Source organism: Salvelinus fontinalis, chromosome 6 (genome assembly GCF_029448725.1).
Source record: "Salvelinus fontinalis isolate EN_2023a chromosome 6, ASM2944872v1, whole genome shotgun sequence".
NCBI classification, from domain to species: Eukaryota; Metazoa; Chordata; class Actinopteri; order Salmoniformes; family Salmonidae; genus Salvelinus; species Salvelinus fontinalis.
The window spans coordinates 27,287,128-27,311,257 of NC_074670.1; the positions used below are offsets into that span (position 1 = coordinate 27,287,128).

Genomic DNA, 24,130 nt, shown 5'->3' on the forward strand with positions numbered 1-24,130 from the left:
GAAATATGCATGCAACAGTGATTAATTCCATTTACTGAGCATCCAAAAGCTTCTTGTCTTCCAAGACGGTCCAGTCCTGAGTGGGGTGGGGTCTTAATGGTCGCTATTAGATAACAAGCTCCTTAAATAAGAGTAGAGAGTTTTTTAAATGTATTTTATATAATTTTTTTATTTTATTTTTTATTTATTGAATATTCGAAACATACAATATACTTGCAGTGAAGCCGCTCAACAGCTACATCATACCAGTCATCCAACAGATTCCCATTCAAAGCGACACACAGAAGCATCCAGGGTCAATGCCCTGCTCAAGGGCACGTTGACCGATCTACCACCAGGCCAAAAAACGTGAACCCGAACCCTTCAAGATCCCCCCCCCAGTTCCCTAATAGTTGTCCCTCAACCATTTGAGATCCCTCCCACAGTCCCCCCAGGAAGAAAAATAAAAAATACAATTAATTCCATTCCCCACCCCCAAGAACCCCCCCAATGCACCAACAACCAAGAGAATGAACTAAAGAGAAAAAAGGAAAAGACTGAAGAAAACAGCAAACAACAATGCAAAAAATGTATAAACAAATTTAAAACAAAGGACATCAAGGACAACTAAAATCATAACAGCAATGCCAACTGTATATGTTTGTGTGCATGTCTGGCACTATTACATGTATGTGTGTGTGTTCTTGTATGTGCTTATTTGAATGAGAGTGTGTGTATATGCATGTGTACAAACACCTGCATGGCATCAGCCTCAGGCAAACCGGCATTAGTTGTAAAAACACTGCCACTTAGTGTCATTCAAATGTACTTTAGAGTAGAGAGTTGTTTTTATACTGTCAGTATATGGTGAAATTCTAGACACTGCACATGGCACTGTTTAAAATGTTGCTTGGTTTTTTCCCTCCCCTCTACTCCTTTCTCTCTTTGGGGTTGAAATGTTAATTGAGGTAGAAAATATTAGTCACTCTTTGGAACAGAGCGTCGCAAAGGAAAATAAAATTGAGAGAAAAACATTGGCTGTGGATTGGTGACAGGTCAAGTGGGAAAGAGAAAATAGAAAATGAGAAAAGAGAGAGAGAGAGAGAGAGAGCGAGCGAGAGCGAGAGCGAGAGCGAGAGAGAGAGAGAGAGAGAGAGAAAAAAAGAGAAAAGAGAAAAGAGAGAGGGAGGAAAGGAGGGAGGAGAGAGGGATGCCAAGAACAACTCGATTTTCATATAGAGGGGTGCAATATCTAAGCCAGACTAAGAAACTAAGCTACACAATATGAAGTCTCAAGTTCACAGTAATTCCTCAAAGTTACTCCTGGGAATCTCCTGGTATTGTAAAATGCTATAATAGTGTTACATGATCAATAATATGAATGCATTTCTAAATGTCCAAATGTTCCAAATTATTGAAGCCAAAGAGAGAAAATTACACAGGAAAACCGTTTATTCACTTCAGTATTGCATTCGCCACGTCTGCACTGCGCAAAAACGATGGGCTAAGCGTCAACACTTTGTAATGAGGTTGATATCCATTCAACAGCCAACTCCTATATATGATTCTATGATACTTCTAAGGTAACAACAACCAATCAAAGGTCAATGTCACCAGCTGCACTGTTTTCGTGATAAATGACATTCAGAAGCTGAACATTATACATTATAGTTGAACATTAAAAATGCTTGAGCTTCATATATGCATATCACTTAGGTAACGTAACAACCAAAACGTATCAACATGATATAATTGGCTGAACGCTTCTGAATGTCAATTCCCCTGATTAGTGGTATCAAGAGCCTTTTTAGGAAAAATATAACCATTTCAAGCTTTAGACTTTGTGTCATCAATTTACATTTGAACTGTAAGAATAACAAATCCATAAAAGTGCTCTCAAGCTGACAGGCATTGCCAGTATGAGTGATTAAGATGGAGAGCTTGATGTGTCACTCTAACCACAGCCTATAGTCCCGACTCTACAGCATTAGCCCCCCCCCCCCCCCCCCCCCCCCCTATACCCTCCAATAAAACACAGTTACTGCAAACTAGATATATCATCCCATAATCCTTGGGATTTCTTCATGACGCGCATGAGAGATTCGGCTCCTTCGACCACAGCTAGGCTGGCACACACGCCCTAGTCGCTGTAATGCCACATGTTAGGTGGATGGGTGTGGGGGCAAAGGGAGTAGGCACCATCAACAACCCTTTGGGAGAATGGGGACTTGATGGAACAACTACACACCACCCCACACCCAATCTTTCAAATTCATACTTTGTGAAACATGAACGTTTTTTGCAAATCAGAAATATATGTGGTGAGTAACTGTTGATTTGGTCAATTTCTCGCATTTATCCATTACATCTTTTATTGTTTCTTGAACATGACACATTTTGGGGGTATTCACAGTGAGGCTTTGTACATTAAGGGTGGTACTGGACCACAAGTCTCATCCCCCACACACTGGAACATTCTGAGTGGAAAGTCTTGTCTTGGCAGCTCATATGCTGTTGATGGTTGTCGTAGGATTTGCGTGACAAAGGGATGATACTTAGGGAAAGAGGAGGGGTTCGTCTTTTGGGAAGTTACTTCTCGGAAGGCTATATTTTGCTGAGTGAGCTTGGAGCTGCAGAGTGTGCTGTCTTCTGTAGGATTCATGCGAATTAACTATGAGTTCTTGAACTTTGACCTTTGACCTGAGAAAAAAAAGACACCTTTTTATTTATTTATTTATTTTACCGTTATTTTACCAGGTAAGTTGACTGAGAACACGTTCTCATTTGCAGCAACACCTTTAACTTTTGGGTGTCTGCTTCTTTTTTCTTCCTTTTACAGAATTGTTATTGTATCTCAGCAGATCTGTTTGATGCTTTCGTTTTGCTGAATGTTCTGGAAAAAGCCCAGACGGAAACATTTTGGATGCGATTCAACCCAACACAGTCTCTCCAATACAGTGGCATATGCTTAATGGTGGCTAGTCTATGCTAGGGTTGAGTCATAGAACATCTCTCTAATTCTACGTTAAATCAGGGTAGTTGCTATTGAAAAACAAATAAAATGGTCCCTATGTCAACTGTACGTCATCCCTATGTCAACTGTACGTCATCCCTATGTCTAATTCCCTCAATCATAATGTTGTACTTCTTATTTTCTTCATGACTCTTCAACTCAACTTCTGTCTTGTTTTGGGACCAGAGGATTGTGGGAACCTCTTGAGTGAAGTATTCTAGATGATGTGTATCGTCCTCGGCTGATCTTCTCATGACACTGCCAGACATAACACCCAGCTTTTACACAACAAGGCCGAGAGGTCAGAAGTCTTTGAAATCTTTAGTGGACCATCAGAAAACAAAAACAACCCCAGCTAAACACTGTGATGACCAATGATGAACAACTGACAAAAGCATTCACGCCTAAGTCAGTGATGGGCAACTAGTGGCCCGTTTATGTAGACCCACGGAGCAACCTAAAAAAAAACGAATAATGTATATTTTAAACTCAGTCGGGGTCTCAGCTTACTGTTGAGAGTGAGAATAGTGGAATACACAAGGTGCAATTTCGAAATTTGGTCGTGCATCAGCTGTTTTTCTCTTGTTATGTCAGTCACTGACAGTCACTCATTTCGCCCATGTCATCCCCCAAAAATTTGATTGGTAAATTAGTCTAGCCAGCTATCTAAACCAGTAGTAACCATGGTCTAATTACAGACCCGGGGGGGGGGGGGCATTGATTTTATTAGTCACTCTCACTCTGATATCATATTAAAAACTGCAAACATTTCTCTCCATCCTACGGCTAAAAATGTCACTTAGGGCCCCAATAACATGGCACTTAGGGCCGCAAAAAGGCTAGGGCTGGCTCTGACTGCATGTGTGAGTATGGATGTGGGTACGCAGGAGCCACTGCGGCCCCTCATGATGAGTTCAGATGGTGGCCCCCAGCCCCATCACAGTTGCCCATCCCTGGTTTAAGTTTATCAACTGGCCACTAGTTCAACTTTTATGGCAAAAGATAAAAGACCAAAAATAATTTGTTGAACTTGACCTGTTCTTAACTTTTGATATATCACTTTTGGAAGTCTGTTTCTTTAAAAATGTTGTTGAACCTCAGGAAATCTGTTTGATTCGGTCAACATTTTGGATATGATTCAACACAACCCTTCTCAGCAACAGCCTCTTCAATACAGTAACATTCTGTATACTTAATGATGTCTGCCAATCTATGCTACGGTTTGAGTCATAAAACACTTCTCTAACGCTTTGTTAAATCAGAGTAGTTGCTATGGAAAAAGAAAACAGAACCTACGTCTGTATGTCAACTCTATTGCCTCACACTTCTCTTCTTCTGCCTCACATACAGGGCCGGACTACCGCATTTGGGGCCCTGGGCCACCGACCTCCAGGGGAAATAAGCCATGGTGCAGAGAGAAAAATGTGTGATTCTACAAATTCTGTCATAAGGCTGAGAGAACATTTTGCAGCTTTAAAGCTAATTTCCAGCAATTCTACACATTTTGCTATCATATGCTATCTAGGGGAAAGGAGGGACACGCACCATATTATTGGACCCGTTACCGAACGGGCATGCAGGGCACACATACTGCTAACATAGGAAAAAGGTTGGGGGGTTGGGTCCCCAAATACCAGATGATTGGGTCAGGAGGTCTACGTGATGGCCACACCTTTTCCTCTACTCCTAGAGAGCAGCTTAGCAGTCTGATAAACCAGAGTTGGGGTGTATGTGTTAGACTCTATCCCTGTAATGTTGGTCATATGGTTCTGGTGTAGAAAGCTTATGTCATAGGCACTGTCGATAGGGCGACACTGAACAGACTGAAATAGATAACAGAGGGAGAGTTGATAAGGATACCATGGCAATGATGTTGTTTTGGGCCTTATGAGAACATCAACATGAGCTCTACACATGGTGTCACGCCCTGGCCTTAGTATTCTTTGTTTTCTTTATTATTTTAGTTAGGTCAGGGTGTGACATGGGGAATGTTTGTGTTTTGTTGGTTTTGGGTGATTCTATGGTAAAGGGGGTGTTGGGTGTAGTATATGGGTTTGTGTTGAGTACAGGTGTCTAGCGTTGTCTATGTATGTTTAGTTGTCTAGGAGAGTCTATGGTTGCCTGAATGAGTTCCCAATTAGAGACAGCTGATTTCTGTTGTCTCTGATTGGGAGCCATATTTAGGGTAGCCATAGGCTTTCATTTGATGTGAGTAGTTGTCTATGTTAAACGTTTGTAGCCTGTGTGTGTACATCGTTTATTTAGCTTCACGATCGTTTATTGTTTTGGTTAGTTCGTAAGTGTGTTTGTTTCGTTTTGCCTTCTTCATCAATAAAAGGAGATGGCTTATTTTCCTAATGCTGCGTTTTGGTCCGTCAATCCTCCACACGATCGTGACAGAACTACTCACCAATACAGGACCAAGCGGCATGTAAAGCGGCAACAGGACCCACCTACACAGGATTCTTGGACATGGGAGGAGATACTGGATGGTAAGGGGCCTTGGGCACAACCGGGAGAATATCGCCTTCCTCGTGAAGAGCTGGATGCAGCTAAAGCCGAGAGGAGGCGATATGAGGAGGCAGCACGGAGACAAGGCTGGAAGCCCGTGAGTACAACCCAAAAATTTCTTGGGGGGGGCCTTAAAGGGAGTGTGGCGAAGTCAGGTAGGAAACCTGCGCCTACTCCCTGTACTTACCGTGGAGAGCGAGAGTACGGGCAGACACCGTGTTACGCAGTAGAGCACACGGTGTCTCCTGTACGCGTGCATAGCCCGGTTCGGTACATTTCAGCTCCACGTATCGGCCGGGCTAGACTGAGCGTTGAGCCGTATGTCATGAAGCCGGCCCAACGCATCTGGTCACCAGTGCGTCTCCTCGGGCCGGCGTACATGGCACCAGCCTTATGCATGGTGTCCCCGGTTCGCCTACATAGGCCGGTGCGGGTTATTCCACCTCCCCGCACTGGTCAGGCGACGGGGAGCATACAACCAGGTAAGGTTGGGCAGGCTCGGCGCTCAAGGGGGCCAGTAGGCATGCACGGTCCGGTATTTCCGGCGCCACCTCCCCGCCCCTACCCAGTACCACCAGTGCCTCCTCCACGCACTAGCCCTATGGTGCGTGTCTCCAGCCCTTTACCACCAGTGCATAAACCACGCACCAAGCCTCCTGTGTGTCCCCAGAGTCCTGTGCGTCCTGTTGCTGCTCCCCGCACTAGCCCTGAGATGCGTGTCCCCAGTCCGGTACCACCAGTTCCGGCACCACGCACTAGGCCTAATGTGCGCTCCCAAGGTCCAGTATGCCCTGTTCCTGCTCCCCGCACTAGCCCTGAGATGCGTGTCCCCAGCCCGGTACCACCAGTCCCGGCACCACGCACCAGGCCTACAGTGCGCCTCAGCCGGCAAGAGTCTGTCGTCTGCACAGCGATGCCTGAACTGCCCGTCTGCCAAGCGCCATCTGAGCCATCCGTCTACCCAGCGCCATCTGAGCCATCCGTCTACCCAGCGCCAACTGAGCCATCCGTCTGCCCCGAGCCATTAGAGCCGCCCGTCTGTCCCGAGCCGTCAGAGCCGCCCGTCAGTCAGGAGCCGCTAGAGCCATTCGTCAGACAGGATCTGCCAGAGCCGCCAACCAGACAGGATCTGCCAGAGCCGCCAACCAGACAGGATCTGCCAGAGCCGCCAACCAGACAGGATCTGCCAGAGCCGCCAACCAGACAGGATCTGCCAGAGCCGCCAACCAGACAGGATCTGCCAGAGCCGCCAACCAGACAGGATCTGCCAGAGCCGCCAACCAGCCATGAGCAGCCAGATCCGCCAGCCAGCCATGAGCAGCCAGATCCGCCAGCTAGCCATGAGCAGCCAGATCCGTCAGCTAGCCATGAGCAGCCAGATCCGTCAGCCAGCCATGAGCAGCCAGATCCGTCAGCCAGCCATGAGCAGCCAGATCCGTCAGCCAGCCATGAGCAGCCAGATCCGTCAGCCAGCCATGAGCAGCCAGATCCGTCAGCCAGCCATGAGCAGCCAGATCCGTCAGCCAGCCATGAGCAGCCAGATCCGTCAGCCAGCCATGAGCAGCCAGATCCGTCAGCCAGCCATGGGCCGTCCCTCAGTCCGGAGCTGCAGTCCCTCAGTCCGGAGCTGCAGTCCCTCAGTCCGGAGCTGCAGTCCCTCAGTCCGGAGCTGCAGTCCCTCAGTCCGGAGCTGCAGTCCCTCAGTCCGGAGCTGCCATTCCTCAGTCCGGAGCTGCCATTCCTCAGTCCGGAGCTGCCATTCCTCAGTCCGGAGCTGCCATTCCTCAGTCCGGAGCTGCCATTCCTCAGTCCGGAGCTGCCATTCCTCAGTCCGGAGCTGCCATTCCTCAGTCCGGAGCTGCCATTCCTCAGTCCGGAGCTGCCCCTTACCCTGGTGCTGCCCCTTACCCTGGTGCTGCCCCTTAGTCCGGAGCTGCCCCTTAGTCCGGAACTGCCCCTTAATGCAGTGGGGTTAATGAGGAGGGGTGTCAATTGGAGGAAGCTAAGGAGGCGGTTAGGGACTGTGGTGACGTGGGGACCACGACCAGTGCCGGAGCCGCCACCGTGGATGGAAGCCCACCCAGACCCTCCCCTAGACTGTGTAATGGTGCGCCCGGAGTTCGCACCTTAAGGGGGGGGTTATGTCACGCCCTGGCCTTAGTATTCTTTGTTTTCTTTATTATTTTAGTTAGGTCAGGGTGTGACATGGGGAATGTTTGTTTTGTTGGTTTTGGGTGATTCTATGGTAAAGGGGGTGTTGGGTGTAGTATATGGGTTTGTGTTGAGTACAGGTGTCTAGCGTTGTCTATGTATGTTTAGTTGTCTAGGAGAGTCTATGGTTGCCTGAATGAGTTCCCAATTAGAGACAGCTGATTTCTGTTGTCTCTGATTGGGAGCCATATTTAGGGTAGCCATAGGCTTTCATTTGATGTGAGTAGTTGTCTATGTTAAACGTTTGTAGCCTGTGTGTGCACATCGTTTATTTAGCTTCACGATCGTTTATTGTTTTGGTTAGTTCGTAAGTGTGTTTGTTTCGTTTTGCCTTCTTCATCAATAAAAGGAGATGGCTTATTTTCCTAATGCTGCGTTTTGGTCCGTCAATCCTCCACACGATCGTGACACATGGCCAAACAGTCAGCCATGGAATATGTGACTTATGGTGTTGTTAAGCTAATACTTGAAGCTAGTTCATGCATGATCATTCAGACCTAATATATCCAAATTAAATCAAATCAAACTTTATTTGTCACATGCCCCGAATACAACAAGTGTAGACCTTACAGTGAAATGCTTACTTACAAGCCCTTAACCAACAGCGCAGTTCAAGGAGAGTTAAGAAAATATTTACCAAATAAACTAAAGTAAAAAATAATACAAAGTAACACAATAAAATAACAATAACGAGGCTATATACAGAGGGTACCGGTGCCGAGTCAGAGTGTGTGGGAGTACAGGTTAATTGAGGTAATTTGTACATGTACAGTAGGTAGGGGTGAAGTGACTATGCATAGATAATAAACAGTGAGTAGCAGCAGTGTACAAAACAAATGGATGTGCTAGACTTGGCGCTCCGGTACCGCTGCCATGCGGTAGCAGAGAAAACAGTCTATGACTTGGGTGACTGGAGTCTTTGACAATTTCATGGGCTTTCCTCTGACACCGCCTATTATATAGGTCCTGGATGGCAGGAACCTTGGCCCCAGTGATGTACTGGGGCGTACGCACCACCCTGTCAGGAAGTTCAGAATCCAGTTGCAGAGGGAGGTGTTTAGTACCAGGGTCCTTAGCTTAGTGATGAGGTTTGAGGGCACTATGGTGTTGAACGCTGAGCTGTAGTCAATGAACAGCATTCTCACATAGGTGTTCCTTTTGTCCAGGTGGGAAAGGGCAGTGTGGCGTAAGATTGAGATTGCGTCATCTGTGGGTCTAGGGTATCTGGGAGGATGCTGTTGATGTGAGCCATGACCAGCCTTTCAAAGCACCTCATGGTTACCGCCGTGAGTGCTACGGGGCGCTAATCATTTAGGCAGGTTACCTTCGCTTCCTTGGGCACAGGGACTTTGCCGCTCTGCTTGAAACATGTAGGTATTACAGACTTGGTCAGGGAGAGGTTGAAAATGTCAGTGAAGACACTTGCCAGTTGGTCCGCGCATGCTTTGAGTACACGCCCTGGTAATCCATCTCGCCCCACGGCTTTGTGAATGTTGACCTGTTTAAAGGTCTTGCTCACATTGGCTACGGAGAGTGTTATCACACAGAACAGCTGGTGCTCTCATGCATGCTTCAGTGTTGCTTGCCTCGAAGCGAGCATATAAGGCATTTAGCTCGTCTGGTAGGCTCGTATCACTGGGCAGCTCACTTCTGGGATTCCCTTTGTAGTCCGTAGTAGTTTTCAAGCCCTGCCACATCTGACGAGCGTCAGAGCCGGTGTAGTAGGATTCAATCTTAATCCTGTATTGACGCTTTGCTTGTTTGATGGTTCGTCTGAGGGCATAGCGGGATTTCTTAAAAGCGGCTGGATTAGTGTCCTGCTCCTTGAAAGTGGCAGCTCTAGCCTTTAGCTCGATGCAGATGTTGCCTGTAATCCATGGCTTCTAGTTGGGATATGTACGTACCGTCACGGTGGGGACGACGTCCTCGATGCACTTTTTGATGAAGCCGATGACTGAGGTGGTATACTCCTCAATGCCATTGGATGAATCCCGGAACATATTCCAGTCTGTGCTAGAAAAACAGTCCTGTAGTGTAGCATCTGCGTTATCTGACCACTTCCGTATTGACCGAGTCACTGGTACTTCCTGCTTAAGTTTTTGCTTGTAAGTAGGAATCAGGAGGATAGAATTACGGTCAGATTTGCCAAACGAGAGAGCTTCGTATTCATCTCTGTGTGTGGAGTAAAGGTGGTCTAGAGTTTTTATTCCTCTGGTTGCACAAAATTTTGTAAAACTGATTTAAGTTTGCCTGCATTAAATTCCCGGCCACTAGGAGCGCCGCTTCTGGATGAGCGTTTTCTTGTTCGCTTACGCCCTTATAGAGTTGGTTGAGTGCGGTCTTGCCAGCATCGGTCTGTGGTGGTAAATAGATGGCTACGAATAATATAGATGAGAACTCTCTTGGTAGATAGTATGGTCTACAGCTTATCATAAGGTACTCAGGCGAGCAATACCTCGAGACTTCTTTAATATTAGACATCGCGCACCAGCTGTTATTGACAAAAAGACACACACCCCCACTCCTCGTCTTACCAAACGTAGCTTCTTCTCTGTTCTGCCGGTGCATGGAAAATCCCGCCAGCTCTATATTATCCGTGACGTCGTTCAGCTACGACTCTGTGAAACATAAGATATTACCGTTTTTAATGTCGTTGGTAGGATAATCGTAATCATAGGTCATCAATTTTATTTTCCAATGATTGCATGTTAGCAAGTAGAACGGATGGCAGTGGGAGTTTACTCGCTCGCCTACGGATTCTCCGAAGGCAGCCCAGCCTGCGCCCTCTTTTCCTCTGTCTTTTCTTCACGCAAATGACGGGGATTTGGGCCTGTTGCTCCTGGGAAAGCAGTATATCCTTCTCATCGGACTCATTAAAGGAAAAAGCTTCTTCCAGTTTGTGGTGAGTAATCTCTGTTCTGATGTCCATGTAAAACGTCAGCCATCCTCTTCGGCGTCATCTTATAGATAAGGTTGTTATCAATGCCTGGCCAATTGAAACGTGTTGTACTGACACTCTGGGAACATATTCTCTCTTGTTGTGTTGGGCGTTTGGCCAAGTTGAGTCCATCCCTGCGGCATTGCTCCACAGTGAGGGCTTGTGTGTTCTCGTCTGCAACCAGCTAGCCACACAGTGTAAACTACCTCTAGGGCTGGCACACTCCAGACCATAACCACAGGCAGAGTGACTGTGGTTTCGTCGGTCAGAGAAAGTGTAGGGGTCCTCACAAACACAAACACTGCAGAGTACTCTAGCCAGAATAAAAACACATGCATATGTACATGTTCAGTACACCCCAAAACACTCACCTCAGGGATTTAACCGAAGTGTCGGTTGTTTTTCAGTTTTTAAAAAGCACTGTTCAGGGTATTAATAGTATTTTATATGCAAGCTTAACTATATGAAATGGTGGAAAACCTAAAATGGAGGCCCTGGCTGAGGTTTTGGAGGGACATGACCATACAGAGCAGTAATTATACGCGCCGTAATGTACTGGGGATAATAATGTGTGCAGAGACACTTGGGCTTCTTGTAAAAAAGAAAGCCTTTCCACAAACCATAAGCAGAAAACACAGGCTTGAAGAACACGGTAGAAAGACCACACCGTTGGCATTATCGTGAGACCATCGCTTAGAAGGCTGCAGTAACAGTTCAGGATTCTGAACATGTAATTACCATAGAATAAAGTGATATTATTTTAGAGACCATATGTAATTACCATAGAATCAAGTGGTATTATTCTAGAGACCACATGCGTGTACAGTGAGCTTTCATATTGAATGAACCTCCATGCTGGAGACAAGCTGTTTAGTATAGTTTAGTTGGTATAAAAGAACAATTCACTAATGGTACAACCCCATTCATAACCGAATCCTCAGCTGTAGATTAATATTTACCATAATTACCCTCAATAAATACTGTAACATCCTGACATACAGGTCTTGAATTACGAAACAATAAATTACTACAAAATTTGAGATTTTCACAATTACACAATTTGTGTTATGACTTCTAGACATCCTGATAATCATGACCAGTGAAACATTCACAGGAATGTTGATTTTTCTGGTGTTGCAGCATGAATCATCATCAGTAGCTTGCTTGTTCAGAACTACCCCTTCCTTTGCTCTTCCTGCCATACCCCGTAGTAAAATCCGCTCTGCTACTACAATATGGTGGTGACATTACAACAGGAAGTTCCCTATAGTCTGAAGGTCTCTGTGAGTCACCCTGTGGTGCCCTGGACCCCACAATCCTATTGTTATACTACCCCTTGAATCACTTCACACATGATGCCATGATCATGATGCTCATCCAAGTCATTGGATGAAAGTTAGAAAAAGGCCTTGGCGCCTGACAGTGAAAAAGGCCTTGGCGCCTGACAGTGAAAAAGGCCTTGGCGCCTGACAGTGAAAAAGGCCTTGGCGCCTGACAGTGAAGAGATATGAGTCTGTAAGGTGTGTACGAGAAAAAGGGTTATAAAGTCAGATATCAGTCATACCTCTACACATCCCCCTCCTCATGATGTCGGACTACTCATGCACTACCGTTCAAAAATTTGGGTTCACTTAGAAATGTCCTTGTTTTTGAAAGAAAAGCACATTTTCTGTCCATTAAAATAACATAAAATTGAGTGTAGACATTGTTCATGTTGTAAATCACTATTGTAGCTGGAAACAGCAGATTTTTTATGGAATATCTACATAGGCGTACAGAGGCCCCTTATCAGCAACCATCACTCCTGTGTCCCAATGGCACGTTGTGTTAGCTAATCCAAGTTTGTCATTTTAAAAGGCTAATTGATCATTAGAAAACCCTTTTGCAGTTATGTTAGCACAGCTGAAAACTGTTGTGCTGATTAAAGAAGCAATAAAGGTACCCGCAAAACACCAGTCTCAACGTCAACAGTAAAGAGGCGACTCCGGGGTGCTGGCCTTATAGGCAGTGTTCCTCTGTCCAGTGTCTGTGTTCTTTTGCCCATCTTAATCTTTTATTTTTATTGGCCAGTCTGCGATATGGCTTTTTCTTTGCAACTCTGACTAGAAGGCCAGCATCCCGGAGTTGCCTCTTCACTGTTGACATTGAGACTGGTGTTTTGCGGGTACTATTTAATGAAGCTGCCAGTTGAGGACTTGTGAGGGGTCTGTTTCTCAAACTAAACACTCTAATGTACTTGTTCTCTTGCTCAGTTGTGCACCGGGGCCTCCCCCTCCTCTTTCTATTCTGGTTAGAGCCAGTTTGCGCTGTTCTGTGAAGGGAGTACATTTACATTTAGATGTTAGTCATTTAGCAGACGCTCTTATCCAGAGCGACTTACAGTAGAGTGCATACATTTTATTACATTTTTACATACTGAGACAAGGATATCCCTACCGGCCAAACCCTCCCTAACCCGGACGACGCTATGCCAATTGTGCGTCGCCCCACGGACCTCCCGGTTGCGGCCGGCTGCGACAGAGCCTGGGCGCGAACCCAGAGACTCTGGTGGCGCAGCTAGCACTGCGATGCAGTGCCCTAGACCACTGCGCCACCCGGGAGGCCGGGAGTAGTACACAGCGCTGTACGAGATCTTCAGTTTCTTGTAAATTTCTCGCATGGAATAGCCTTCATTTCTCAGAACAAGAATAGACTGATGAGTTTCAGAAGAAAGTACTTTGTTTCTGACCATTTTGAGCCTGTAATCGAACCAACAAATGCTGATGCTCCACATACTCAACTACTCTAAAGGTCAGTTATAGTTATGCTAACATAATTGAAAAAGGGTTTTCTAATTGTCACGTGTGCTCCCTCTCCGGCCTCTAGGTCACCAGGCTGCTCATTATGGCGCACCTCTGTCACAATCGTTACACGCACCTGCGCGTCATCACTCACCTGGACTCACTTCCTTGATTACCTGCCCTATATATGTCACTCCCTTTGGTTCCTTCCCCAGGTGTCATTGTTTCTGTTTCTTGTCTGTGCGTTGTTCGTGTTTCTTGTTTTGTATTATGTTTAATTTATTTAGTAAAACACTCACTCCCTGAACTTGCTTCCCGACTCTCAGCGCACATCGTTACACTAATGATCAATTAGCCTTTTAAAATTATAAACTTGGATTAGCTAACACAACGTGCCATTGGAACACGGGAGTGATGGTTGCTGATAATGGGCCTCTGTACGCCTACGTAGATATTCCATAAAAAATCTGCTGTTTCCAGCTACAATAGTCATTTACAACATGAACAATGTCTACACTGTATTTCTGATCAATTTGATGTTATTTTAATGGACAGAAAATAGCTTTTCTTTCAAAAACAAGGACATTTTTAAGTGACCCCAAACTTTTGAACGGTAGTGTATAAATGTATGTAATTCCATAAACAAAAGTGGACTTCATCATAAAGAATGCTTATGGTACTTTATAAACACAAGTGATTGTTGTATACACAAGGCCGGACGTCAAGCATAGACAAAGAACAGCTTAAAATACTTACAAAAACACACGGGATGGACAGCCAGTGACAAACCCACCGCCAATTTGAGCTTGACACTGCAGATTGCAGTCTTTCATTATTATTCGAAAATATCCTCTACCACTCTGATGTGTCCCACATCATATCTATTTTTCTAACATTTACACGACACCGTCAATCTAGTTTCCTCAATCATTATTTGATTCTCCATGCTCTTTTTCTTCATGACTCTTCAACTCAACTTCTGTCTTGTTTTGGGACCAGAGTATTGTGGGAACCTCTTGTGAAGTATTCTAGATGATGTGTATCGTCCTCGGCTGATCTTCTCATGACACTGCCAGACATAACACTCAGCTATTCATCCATGTTTGTTTTCTTCTGGGTTCTTCCAACATACACAACAAGGCCAAGAGGTCACAAGCCTTTGAAATCTTAAGTGGATCATCAGAAAACAAAAACCACCCGACAAAAGCACTTGTGTCTAAGTTCATCAACTGGCCACTAATTCAACCTTTATGTCAAAAGATAAGACCAAAAGAGAGTAATAATGTTATCTTGACCTGCTTCTATGGTCCTCAAATGATGCTTGGTTTTTCTACAGGCACATCAGTTTTGTTACGAAATCAATCCTCCTCCTTATGATCACCCAAGTCTAGAAAAGTCATGCCTGTTTTATGACCACTGTAACGGTCGTCAAATTCGTTCTCCTCCTCAGACGAGGAGGAGCATGGATCGGACCAAAACGCAGCGGTAGATGAATACATGAATGAATTTATTTACAGACAGACGAAGAACACTTGAATTGATTACAAAATAACAAACGATGTAGACTGACCTGAACAAGAACTTACATAAACACGAAGAACGCACGAACAGGTACAGACTACACAAACGAACGAAAACACGAAACAGTCCCGTGTGGTGCATACAGACACAGACACAGGAACAATCACCCACAAACAAACAGTGAGAACAGCCTACCTTAATATGGTTCTCAATCAGAGGAAACGTCAAACACCTGCCTCTAATTGAGAACCATATCAGGCAACACATTTAACCCAACATAGAAACACATAACATAGAATGCCCACCCCAACTCACGCCCTGACCAACTAAACACATACAAAAACAAGGAAAACAGGTCAGGAACGTGACAACCACACTGTAGTCTGAAACTGTGCACATCTGGATTTACTACACTGGCAGTGGCCAATTCAAAAACACTCTCTGCATCTCCTACTTCCTCAATTTTGCGGTCTGACAAGCAATACCCAATTAATCATTGGCCGTAGAGCAGCACTGTTACAGTATTCCAATAATGTTGTGTTCTGTATTTTCTCACTAAGGGAAACAGCCAAGCAGAATGTACTCTAACAAAAGGAAATGCTGAACTGATGTGGACAGCAAAAATTGCCTGGTCATCAAAAAACCTTCCATCAAACATCCACATAAACACAGATGTGCACACACAGAGACCAACAGTGACTTCATGGAGGGCCTCACATGCCCTCCCCCACAGCAAGTGTGTGCAGGCACACTTTCGATCTCTAGCCACTATCCCCTTTCCCTTGGTTGAATCCCATGCAGATTTCCTACTACTAGTCCCAGATCTTAGCTGCAGTCCCCTCTCCACTGACAGGATGTGGTAGCAACCCCCCTCTGCCTTGGCTAACACTAAAGCAAACGGGACCATGGTCTCAATAGGACACACAGCGGCCCTGATAGGTACATTAACACAGATTTGGATATTACAGTATACCTTAGTTTAAGTATTTCTACGATACAGGCATGGTAATTCCTAATATATAGGTTTCCGTGCAATGCAGATCTTTAGAAAAACTAAAGACATCCCAAGGAATAAACAAAGATTTTCCACATTTAGTGTCACATACACTGATCCTTCAGAATCACATGGTTGAATATCTGATTCAGTGTCCTCTTCAATAACACCACACATTTCATGCCATGGGCATTAGCTTTAAAGGCCTAATGAACCCGTTTTATATCCATATTAAATAATTTCTTGGTAACAATTAAGTACCTTACTGTAATAGATTTCCATTCAAATGGGCAAAATTGCATTTAAGCAAAAAACTATCTCTCAAGCAAAACATTTGCTAGGACTGTCTGGGAAGGCTCTGAGTGGGAAGGGAAAAACTGAAAACTATTTGTTATTGGCAGAGTGGTTTGGAACGCTCTTTGTTATTCGTCTATTAACCAATTTACCCCATGTCGCCATGGAAAGCCGAAACTCCCTCCCATGCAAACCTGCTAATTAGAAGGTCCTGTGTATATTGTATTTTCAACCAGCAACTATCAGGAAATAACACTGATCACATTTGTTCATACTTTTACAGTGTTAGTTTCATCAGCTCTTGTACAATACGATACAAAACAGAAGTTTGACTGCACTGGGCCTTCACATTTTTTTTACTTCACAGTTCCATGAAACTGAGAGCAATTTATGATAACAGACTACGACCACGCAGCATCTGCTTTCGATTAAGACAACACTTCTAATGTAACTGGCTGGCAAGTTTATTTGCAGTTAGTGAGATAGGCACGAGCTGGAACCCATATTTGGGTAGCTGTTGGTATATCTTTTCTCTGTTGTTGTAGTTCATCTTCTTTAAATTTACAAGATGAGTTCTGGGCATCATTTCCTGTTTGGGGAGAAATAATGGTGTCCCATCTGGGCATTTATTTACCTCATGTACCCCCTAAATGTAAAAAGCCTGCAGGGTATGTGGTTAGGTCATTATGCACAATGCATGAAGAGACATAGACCTAAACACGTGCAGGCAGATGTGCATCTACAGACTCGTCCCTCTGTCTGCATTATGGCTGAATGACTGCACATCAGAAAGGTACTGTGACATGCTAGCAAAAATAACTCAATGGGACAGCAACCAGGGGAAGAACTAAGAGTGGGATGCATATCATAAGGTACTTGTCTCTTTCTTTCTCTATCTCTACTACCTCTCTGTTTTTCCAGGAAGTTCAGTCTGGGCCAGTAAATTCCTCTCATTTAAACCCAATAGATTTACTGGCCTGCCTCTGGCCTTCGGTGCGCTGCCTTTGGAGGGCGAAGGAGGAAATCTGCTTCTTATTAATGTGATCCTTTTATCGCAGCTTTTTCTTCACAGAACCAAAATATCTCCCTCATTCTGAGCTTTTGGAAGTTAAAGACCAAACTCGTTTTTTTATTTTGTCACTTTAGAACTTGAGCCACGTGTGCTACCCTGAAGGTGAACCCTTAGAAATGTTCCTATCCTTTGTCTTTGCGACTATGCTTTTCACAGCGGTGGTGCTGTATCCTATTTTGAGACCTATAGGTGGCAGCGTTACTTATTTCACTTCGGCTCCAAAACATAAAAGCGATAAATTCAGCAAAGAGTAAGAGGAAAATACAGCCATGTGGTCATTATGCATGCAAAATGTAATCATATGGTAAAACAAATGTTTTGTGTCACACCTGCAGGACTGCTCGACAGAACAGGAAGGCAGGGGGCAACCTGGAGACAAGGGCCAGATGCACACCACCGCCACCACACAGGACGTCCTGGGCAAATAACACGGGGGGCAGGCGAGGAAGGAGAGGGGCCAGGAGCATCCCTTCCTCTTTGGGTATGATCTTCGCCAATCAAGGAAACGGCAAACAAATGTAACACTTTATTTTTCTGTGTGCAAAGTGGGAACTAATCAGTAGAGATCTGAACTTATTTTTTTACATAAGTTGAAGTGGAAATGCGGCATGCTCTAATGGTAGCCTGACAACTAATAACTATAAATGGCTATAGCTGTGAGTAGGTATCAAGTAATTTCCTTGTAGTTAACACACTGTAAAAGTGTTACTGCTTCTTCCTTTCCTTCAGCACTACTTCAAAAGCATCCTTTAAATGGGGTCATCTTGATCATATAGGTCATTCGACCATTTAAAAAAAGATGGCTCAATATTGACTCTACTAACTCATGTGCTCGCTCACCTCTTATAAAACACAGGGGCCAAGCTGCCTCTTGACGCAAATAGTTTGTTTGTTCTGCTCTGTTTATCTGCCATGGTGAAAAAAGAAAACTAAGTTAAAACATCCCAGTCTCCCGAATCCCCACAAGTCTACATTCTCCTAGCTCTTCCCCTCGCTCATCGCTGTGGAGCGCAGGCAGACAGAACTAGGACAAACAATAGGAAGCGGATAGGAAACATCTTGCCTGTAAATCCAGGTCTGCATCCCAACCTTCCCTTCCTCTGACAAGTAAACACAGCTGAGGAGGGATTTTGGCAGGTAAAAGAAAAACTATCCTCTACCAACACCATCATACCAATACTGGCATTGCTGTACCCAGAGTTTCCAAGAGCAAATCCATTGGGATGCTAACATAGACTGTTGTTTTGAATAATGGTGATGTTGACGAGGGATACTCTCTCATTCTGCATTTCTCTGTGACTAACTCTCCCTTTTATTACCTGACCTGAATAATGGAAATGTTTGTGAGGGGAGGGGATCTCATAAAATGCATGATGGAGAGCCATGGAGTCACTGCTCCACACAGCTGGTGGACGACTGGGTTGGCTGTAGGTCGGGAACTGGGAAAAACATCAAGTGGCGCTCTACCAATACATGTCAATGGGGTGCCAAGCATGACATAACAGTTATTTATTTTAGCATTCAGAATTCACATTATATTATAAATCTGACATCTTATCCAACAGTTGAGAAAATAAATGGCTCTTGCTTCATTTACATAAATGACCTCACACCAGCTGCTGAAAGAAACGAAGAGTGGAAAAAGCACAACCATTTTCTCAAGACGGCCTGAGAAAGCAATGAGACGTTAAAGGGAATACATTTCCTCTCTCTACAGCTCAGGTTTCTGTTTGTTACAGCCTTCCTCTATAGACACCGCATGAAACGAGAGGCACCAGAACAGGCCCCCAAATCTTAATTACACATGTCTCCACCACCCCTCCACAATACCACCCTCCCTACCCAACATCACCCACCCAACCAACCAACAACACAAGCAGCTCCAAAGACACTCACCACAGTACAAGTACTCTGTGGTCACTCCATTAGCCCTTTCCAGTCCCCTCCCCCTCGATCCTCTATCCAAACCAGCTGTTCTTTATGAAAGTTTATTTGAGCCAGAGCCTATAGTAACTGTCCATGTTCCACAGCAAAACCGGTCCAAAACCACGTCTTGCATGGCTGCAGTCGTATCTGCTCCAAATTATCTGCACGGCTGCAGAGCATATGGGGTTGAGAGACTTATACAAGCATGTGGTAGGAATATTACATCTCTGTCACCTTCTTTTGAACGTGCCATTGCTTTATGCTGTTTCCCATTACGAGGAGTTATCTGCACAAAAGACTGAAAAGACAAGATTGATCAATCATCAAATCAAGTCAAGTATTCATTTTAATATTGACAATCACAAGAAATCCTTGGGAGGTTTATTAATCAACTGGGAGTTTTCTGTGTAGATTTGACAACACTAAATCTGCCAGACTACGATGTAAAAAAAACTCGTAAGAACCTCCCAGGCCCTCTGTACAGTACAACCATTAATCCACCTTCTATATAAACAATGTTTTGAGTCCATAAAGTGACATGTTTGGATAAAAAACAAGCAAGGATCCACTACAACTACAATCTCAACTCAATAACAACACACAAATGGTGTGTGGCCTGGTATAAACCTTTCATGAAAAGCCATAGCTTTCAAAAGAAAACACATAGAGACCCAGTGTACTATGTGGCGTTACAATAAACCTTTATAAACAGAGGGTTTCTGCCATTTGGAAGATCAAATTAACGTGAAGTAAATATACTGTAACTACATTTACCTCATCTCTACTCGTTCTATTTCTACCTCGGCTCTGTCTGGCCAGTGTCATCCCAAATCAAAACATGTCCGATGGCTCACCAGACCTCCATACTTCACCTTTTGGATGGAGAAACAGATGGTCATTGAAGGCCAGTCAGAGGAGAGCAATGGATAAACTCCAGCTGTTTGATTGAAGAGAGGAATCTGTAGTTAGACCACAGACAGAAAAGAGATCACCAAATCTTCATACAGTACTCACTGATGGCAGTAACAGTCTGTAGACAAACAGACACGTATCCAGGAGGTGTACTCTAGATATGCAGAGCAGTATGTATGGACATCAGACAGAAAAATCCACACTGAATCTCGATTTATCCACTGGGCACACGCTGGTTGAATTAATGATGTTTCCACGTCATTTCAATGAAATGACATTGAACCAACGTGGAATAAATGTTGAATTGACGTCTGTGCCCAGTGGGTATCTACTTTTGTAAAGAGGTCAGCATACTACAGACAAATATCAATGTGTTTTCCAAACCCTCCCTAACCCGTCGTCCGGGTTAGGGAGGGTTTGGCCAGTAGGGATATCCTTGTCTCATCGTGCTCCAGCGACTCCTGTGGCGGGCCGGGCGCAGTGCGCGCTAACCAAGGGGGCCAGGTGCACGGTGTTTCCTCCGACACATTGGTGCGGCTTGGAGGCGCGCTGTGTTAAAGAAGCAGTGCGGCTTGGTTGGGTTGTGCTTCGGAGGACGCATGGCTTTCGACCTTCGTCTCTCCCGAGCCCGTACGGGAGTTGTAGCGATGAGACAAGATAGTAATTACTAGCGATTGGATACCACGAAAATTGGGGAGAAAAGGATATAAAATTTAAAAAATAAAAATAAAAAATAAATATCCACATCATTTTCCTCCCTCATGATACCATCTATTTTGTGAAGTTCACCAGTCCCTCCTGCAGCAAAGCACCCCCACAACATGATGCTGCCACCCCCGTGCTTCACGGTTGGGATGGTGTTCTTTCACTTGCAAGCCTACCCCTTTTTCCTCCAAACATAGCGATGGTCATTATGGCCAAACAGTTCTATTTCTGTTTCATCAGACCAGAGGACATTTCTCCAAAAAGTATGTTCTTTGTCCCCATGTACTGTTGCAAACCATAGTCTGTCTTTTTTTATGGCTGTTTTGGAGTAGTGGCTTCTTCCTTGCTGAGCGGCCTTTCAGGTTATGTCAATATAGGACTCGTTTTACTGTGGATATAGATACTTTTGTACCTGTTTCCTCCAGCATCTTCACAAGGTCCTTTGCTATTGTTCTGGGATTTTCGCACCAAAGTACATTCATCTCTAGGAGACAGAACGCGTCTCCTTCCTGAGCTGTATGACGGCTGCGTGGTCCCAATACCTCCGTACTATTGTTTGTACAGATGAACGTGGTACCTTCAGGCGTTTGGAAATTGCTCCGAAGGATGAACCAGACTTGTGGAGGTCTTCAATTTTTTTCCTAAGGCCTTGGCTGATTCCTTTTGATTTTCCCGTGATGTCAAGCAAAGAGGCACTGAGTTTGAAGGTAGTCCTTGAAATACATCCACAAGTACGCCTCCAATTGACTCAAATTATGTCAATTAGCCTATGAAAAGCTTCTAAAGCCATGACATCATTTTCTGGAATTTTCCAAGCTGTTTAAAGGCACAGTCAACTTAGTGTATGTAAACTTCTGACCCACTGGAATTGTAATACAGTGAATTATAAGTTAAATAATCTGTTTGTAAACAATTGTTGGAAACATTACTTGTGTCATGCACAAAGTAGATGTCCTAACCAACTTGCCGAAACTATAGCTTGCTCATAAGAAATTTGTGGAGTGGTTGAAAAACGAGTTTTAATGACTCCAACCTAAGTGTATGTAAACTTACGACTTCAACTGTATATGTGTCATCCAAAAAGGAAATGTGCTCCACATAGATATGAAAACCACTGGGTGAGCCAGATCCACCAGAGGACTCCCTATGATTGTCCTATTTGGTATGTTTCCAACTTGAGAGACTACACATGGAAGAGTGTTGAAAGTTGACTCAGTCACTCAGACCGTGTCACAATGTGTCGCATACTGCGAGAAGTGACAACCGCACCATCTCCACGTTTCGTTGCCATTAGTCATGACTCTTGCCTTGCCACAACATAGGCCTCAAGGTCAATTAAGATCTTGGAATACCCCAGAGGCGCTTAATAAAATGAAAAGACAACAGAGGCGGAGGCTGGCCGTTTGGCGTAAGGAAACAACAACAGACCTACTCCAAACCGACCTACTCCCACTGACTTCCTCTGCTCTCCATTCTCTAATGGAGGACATACTGCCTGCACATCAAAGGTTTGTGTGTCACAGATAGTAGCACAGCAGCTTTAGACAAGAGCTGTCCTAGTAATGACTAGTCAATAAACCAATCTGGGGGGATGAAAATGAGTGTGTTCTAGCCCACATCTCTGTTATGAGTTGAGTTCTACTGTTTTGTCATTACAGTCATTATACTGTACCTGGTATTTAAGAGTAAGACTTGAAAAAACAAAGAACTAGGACTAGTAAAGCTACAGTAACATTACTTCACCTATATTCTTTATTGCTAATATAATTAGAGTTACTATACTCGATAAGATGAAAATAAACATCAGTAATAAAGATGAAAAACGTAATTTATTTGTAACAATATGCAGGTTGATATCTTGGATGATATCTTGCCCTCCTGACTTCAGAAAGGGGGGGGGGGGGGCAGGCAAGTGGCACCGTCTTTGAAACAACTTGAACCCTAAACCAATCAACTGCAAGCCTGATCAAACAATACACATTAAGATGGCACTCTATGATAGTCAGATCATGTTTTGCATATCAAGACTATAGGCTAATCCTTTTAACAAAATATTAATTGACCCGGTTTAGTCATGAAGATTGAGGATATGGCTATGGCCCAGCAAACATTCATGACAAGAAATACTCACAAAAACAGCATTCCAAATACAAATGTGCAGTATTCACGTGTTATTTTCTATCTACTAATATACATGGTAATAAGCAGGCATGTCAGGATGTACTACTTACTGTATGTGCTGTATTTCAGAGAAAAGAGCAAGACAACAGTACGGGAGAGAATTTAAAAAATCATACAGATCTAAATATGACCGCTACAGTTTGAATAATCTGCAAATAATCAATAATCAAACAAATTATCGTTTGTTTTCTTAACGCATATGTTTTCTGTACTCACCTGGGTGAAAAGCATTTGTTGTTAATCCACTGTATTTGCGATCTCAAAGTAGGCTACCTCAAGATATTATAACACATTTCCAGCGGTGGAAAATTTGTTCCAGATGAAGTCAGTGAAGAAAGAGAAGTAATATAATTTCACAACTTCAGTGCACTGGTTTCAGCCGCATCAATCGGGGGAGGGTCTGTAGTCGCAGATTGTGGATTGAGAGGAGGAGAGGCAAGAAGCGAACTGAAAAACTGTGAACAGGAAACAAGAACGAGAGAAGAGAGAGCGAGAGAGATACAAGTATAGAATAGTAAACATTTGATTGCAATTAGACTTTTCACAATTAACAAAAACGAAATTGGCAAATTGATTTATTATCTTGTTGAAGGACTAAAGTATATGGTTGATACATTTTCAGTGAGATTGAACTAATACAGTAGGTGATCACGTCAAAGTGCACATTAGAGTTTTATTCAACACTTTGTCATACATGACCGCTATTCATTACATTAGCCTAGTTTAAGATCTGAAGAAGTGGATGAGGTGATATGATCAAGAATTTGTGGTTCAGATTGTAAGTAAGGACCAATCGGCAATGAATATTTGATGGGAAACAAAATAACTAATTGCATGCTAGGTAGACAGAACACCAGTTTGCTACGACTGGCTCATATGGAGGACAGACCGAGTGCATCAGTGACATCATGTAGACTCAGTGTTTGATGAAGGCATCTTTAAATCATTTCCCACCACTGTACAGAACCAATACTTCAACATAGTAGGCCTGGTGATGTAAAGGTTTAGTCATGTAAATGTACTCCTGTTGAAAAATGATAATATGCATACTGCACAAAATACATTTTTACCTCTTCTTTCTTTCCCCTTGGGC

The 24,130-nt window shown here is 44.0% G+C and overlaps 1 protein-coding gene across 4 annotated transcripts in view; it reads right to left on the reverse strand.

Annotated features, from left to right (window-relative positions):
- The window catches only part of LOC129857522 (platelet endothelial aggregation receptor 1-like), a 41,297-nt gene extending 17,839 nt beyond the window's left edge, over positions 1–23,458 (reverse strand). For 2 of the 4 annotated variants that reach the window (XM_055925849.1, XM_055925846.1), the window contains exon 1: positions 20,014–20,105. In XM_055925849.1, the coding sequence (XP_055781824.1) occupies positions 20,014–20,018 (5 nt within the window). In that variant the 5' untranslated portion in view covers positions 20,019–20,105. The other 2 variants (XM_055925848.1, XM_055925847.1) reach the window with 2 other exon arrangements.
- Between the last annotated feature and the right edge of the window lie 672 nt (positions 23,459–24,130).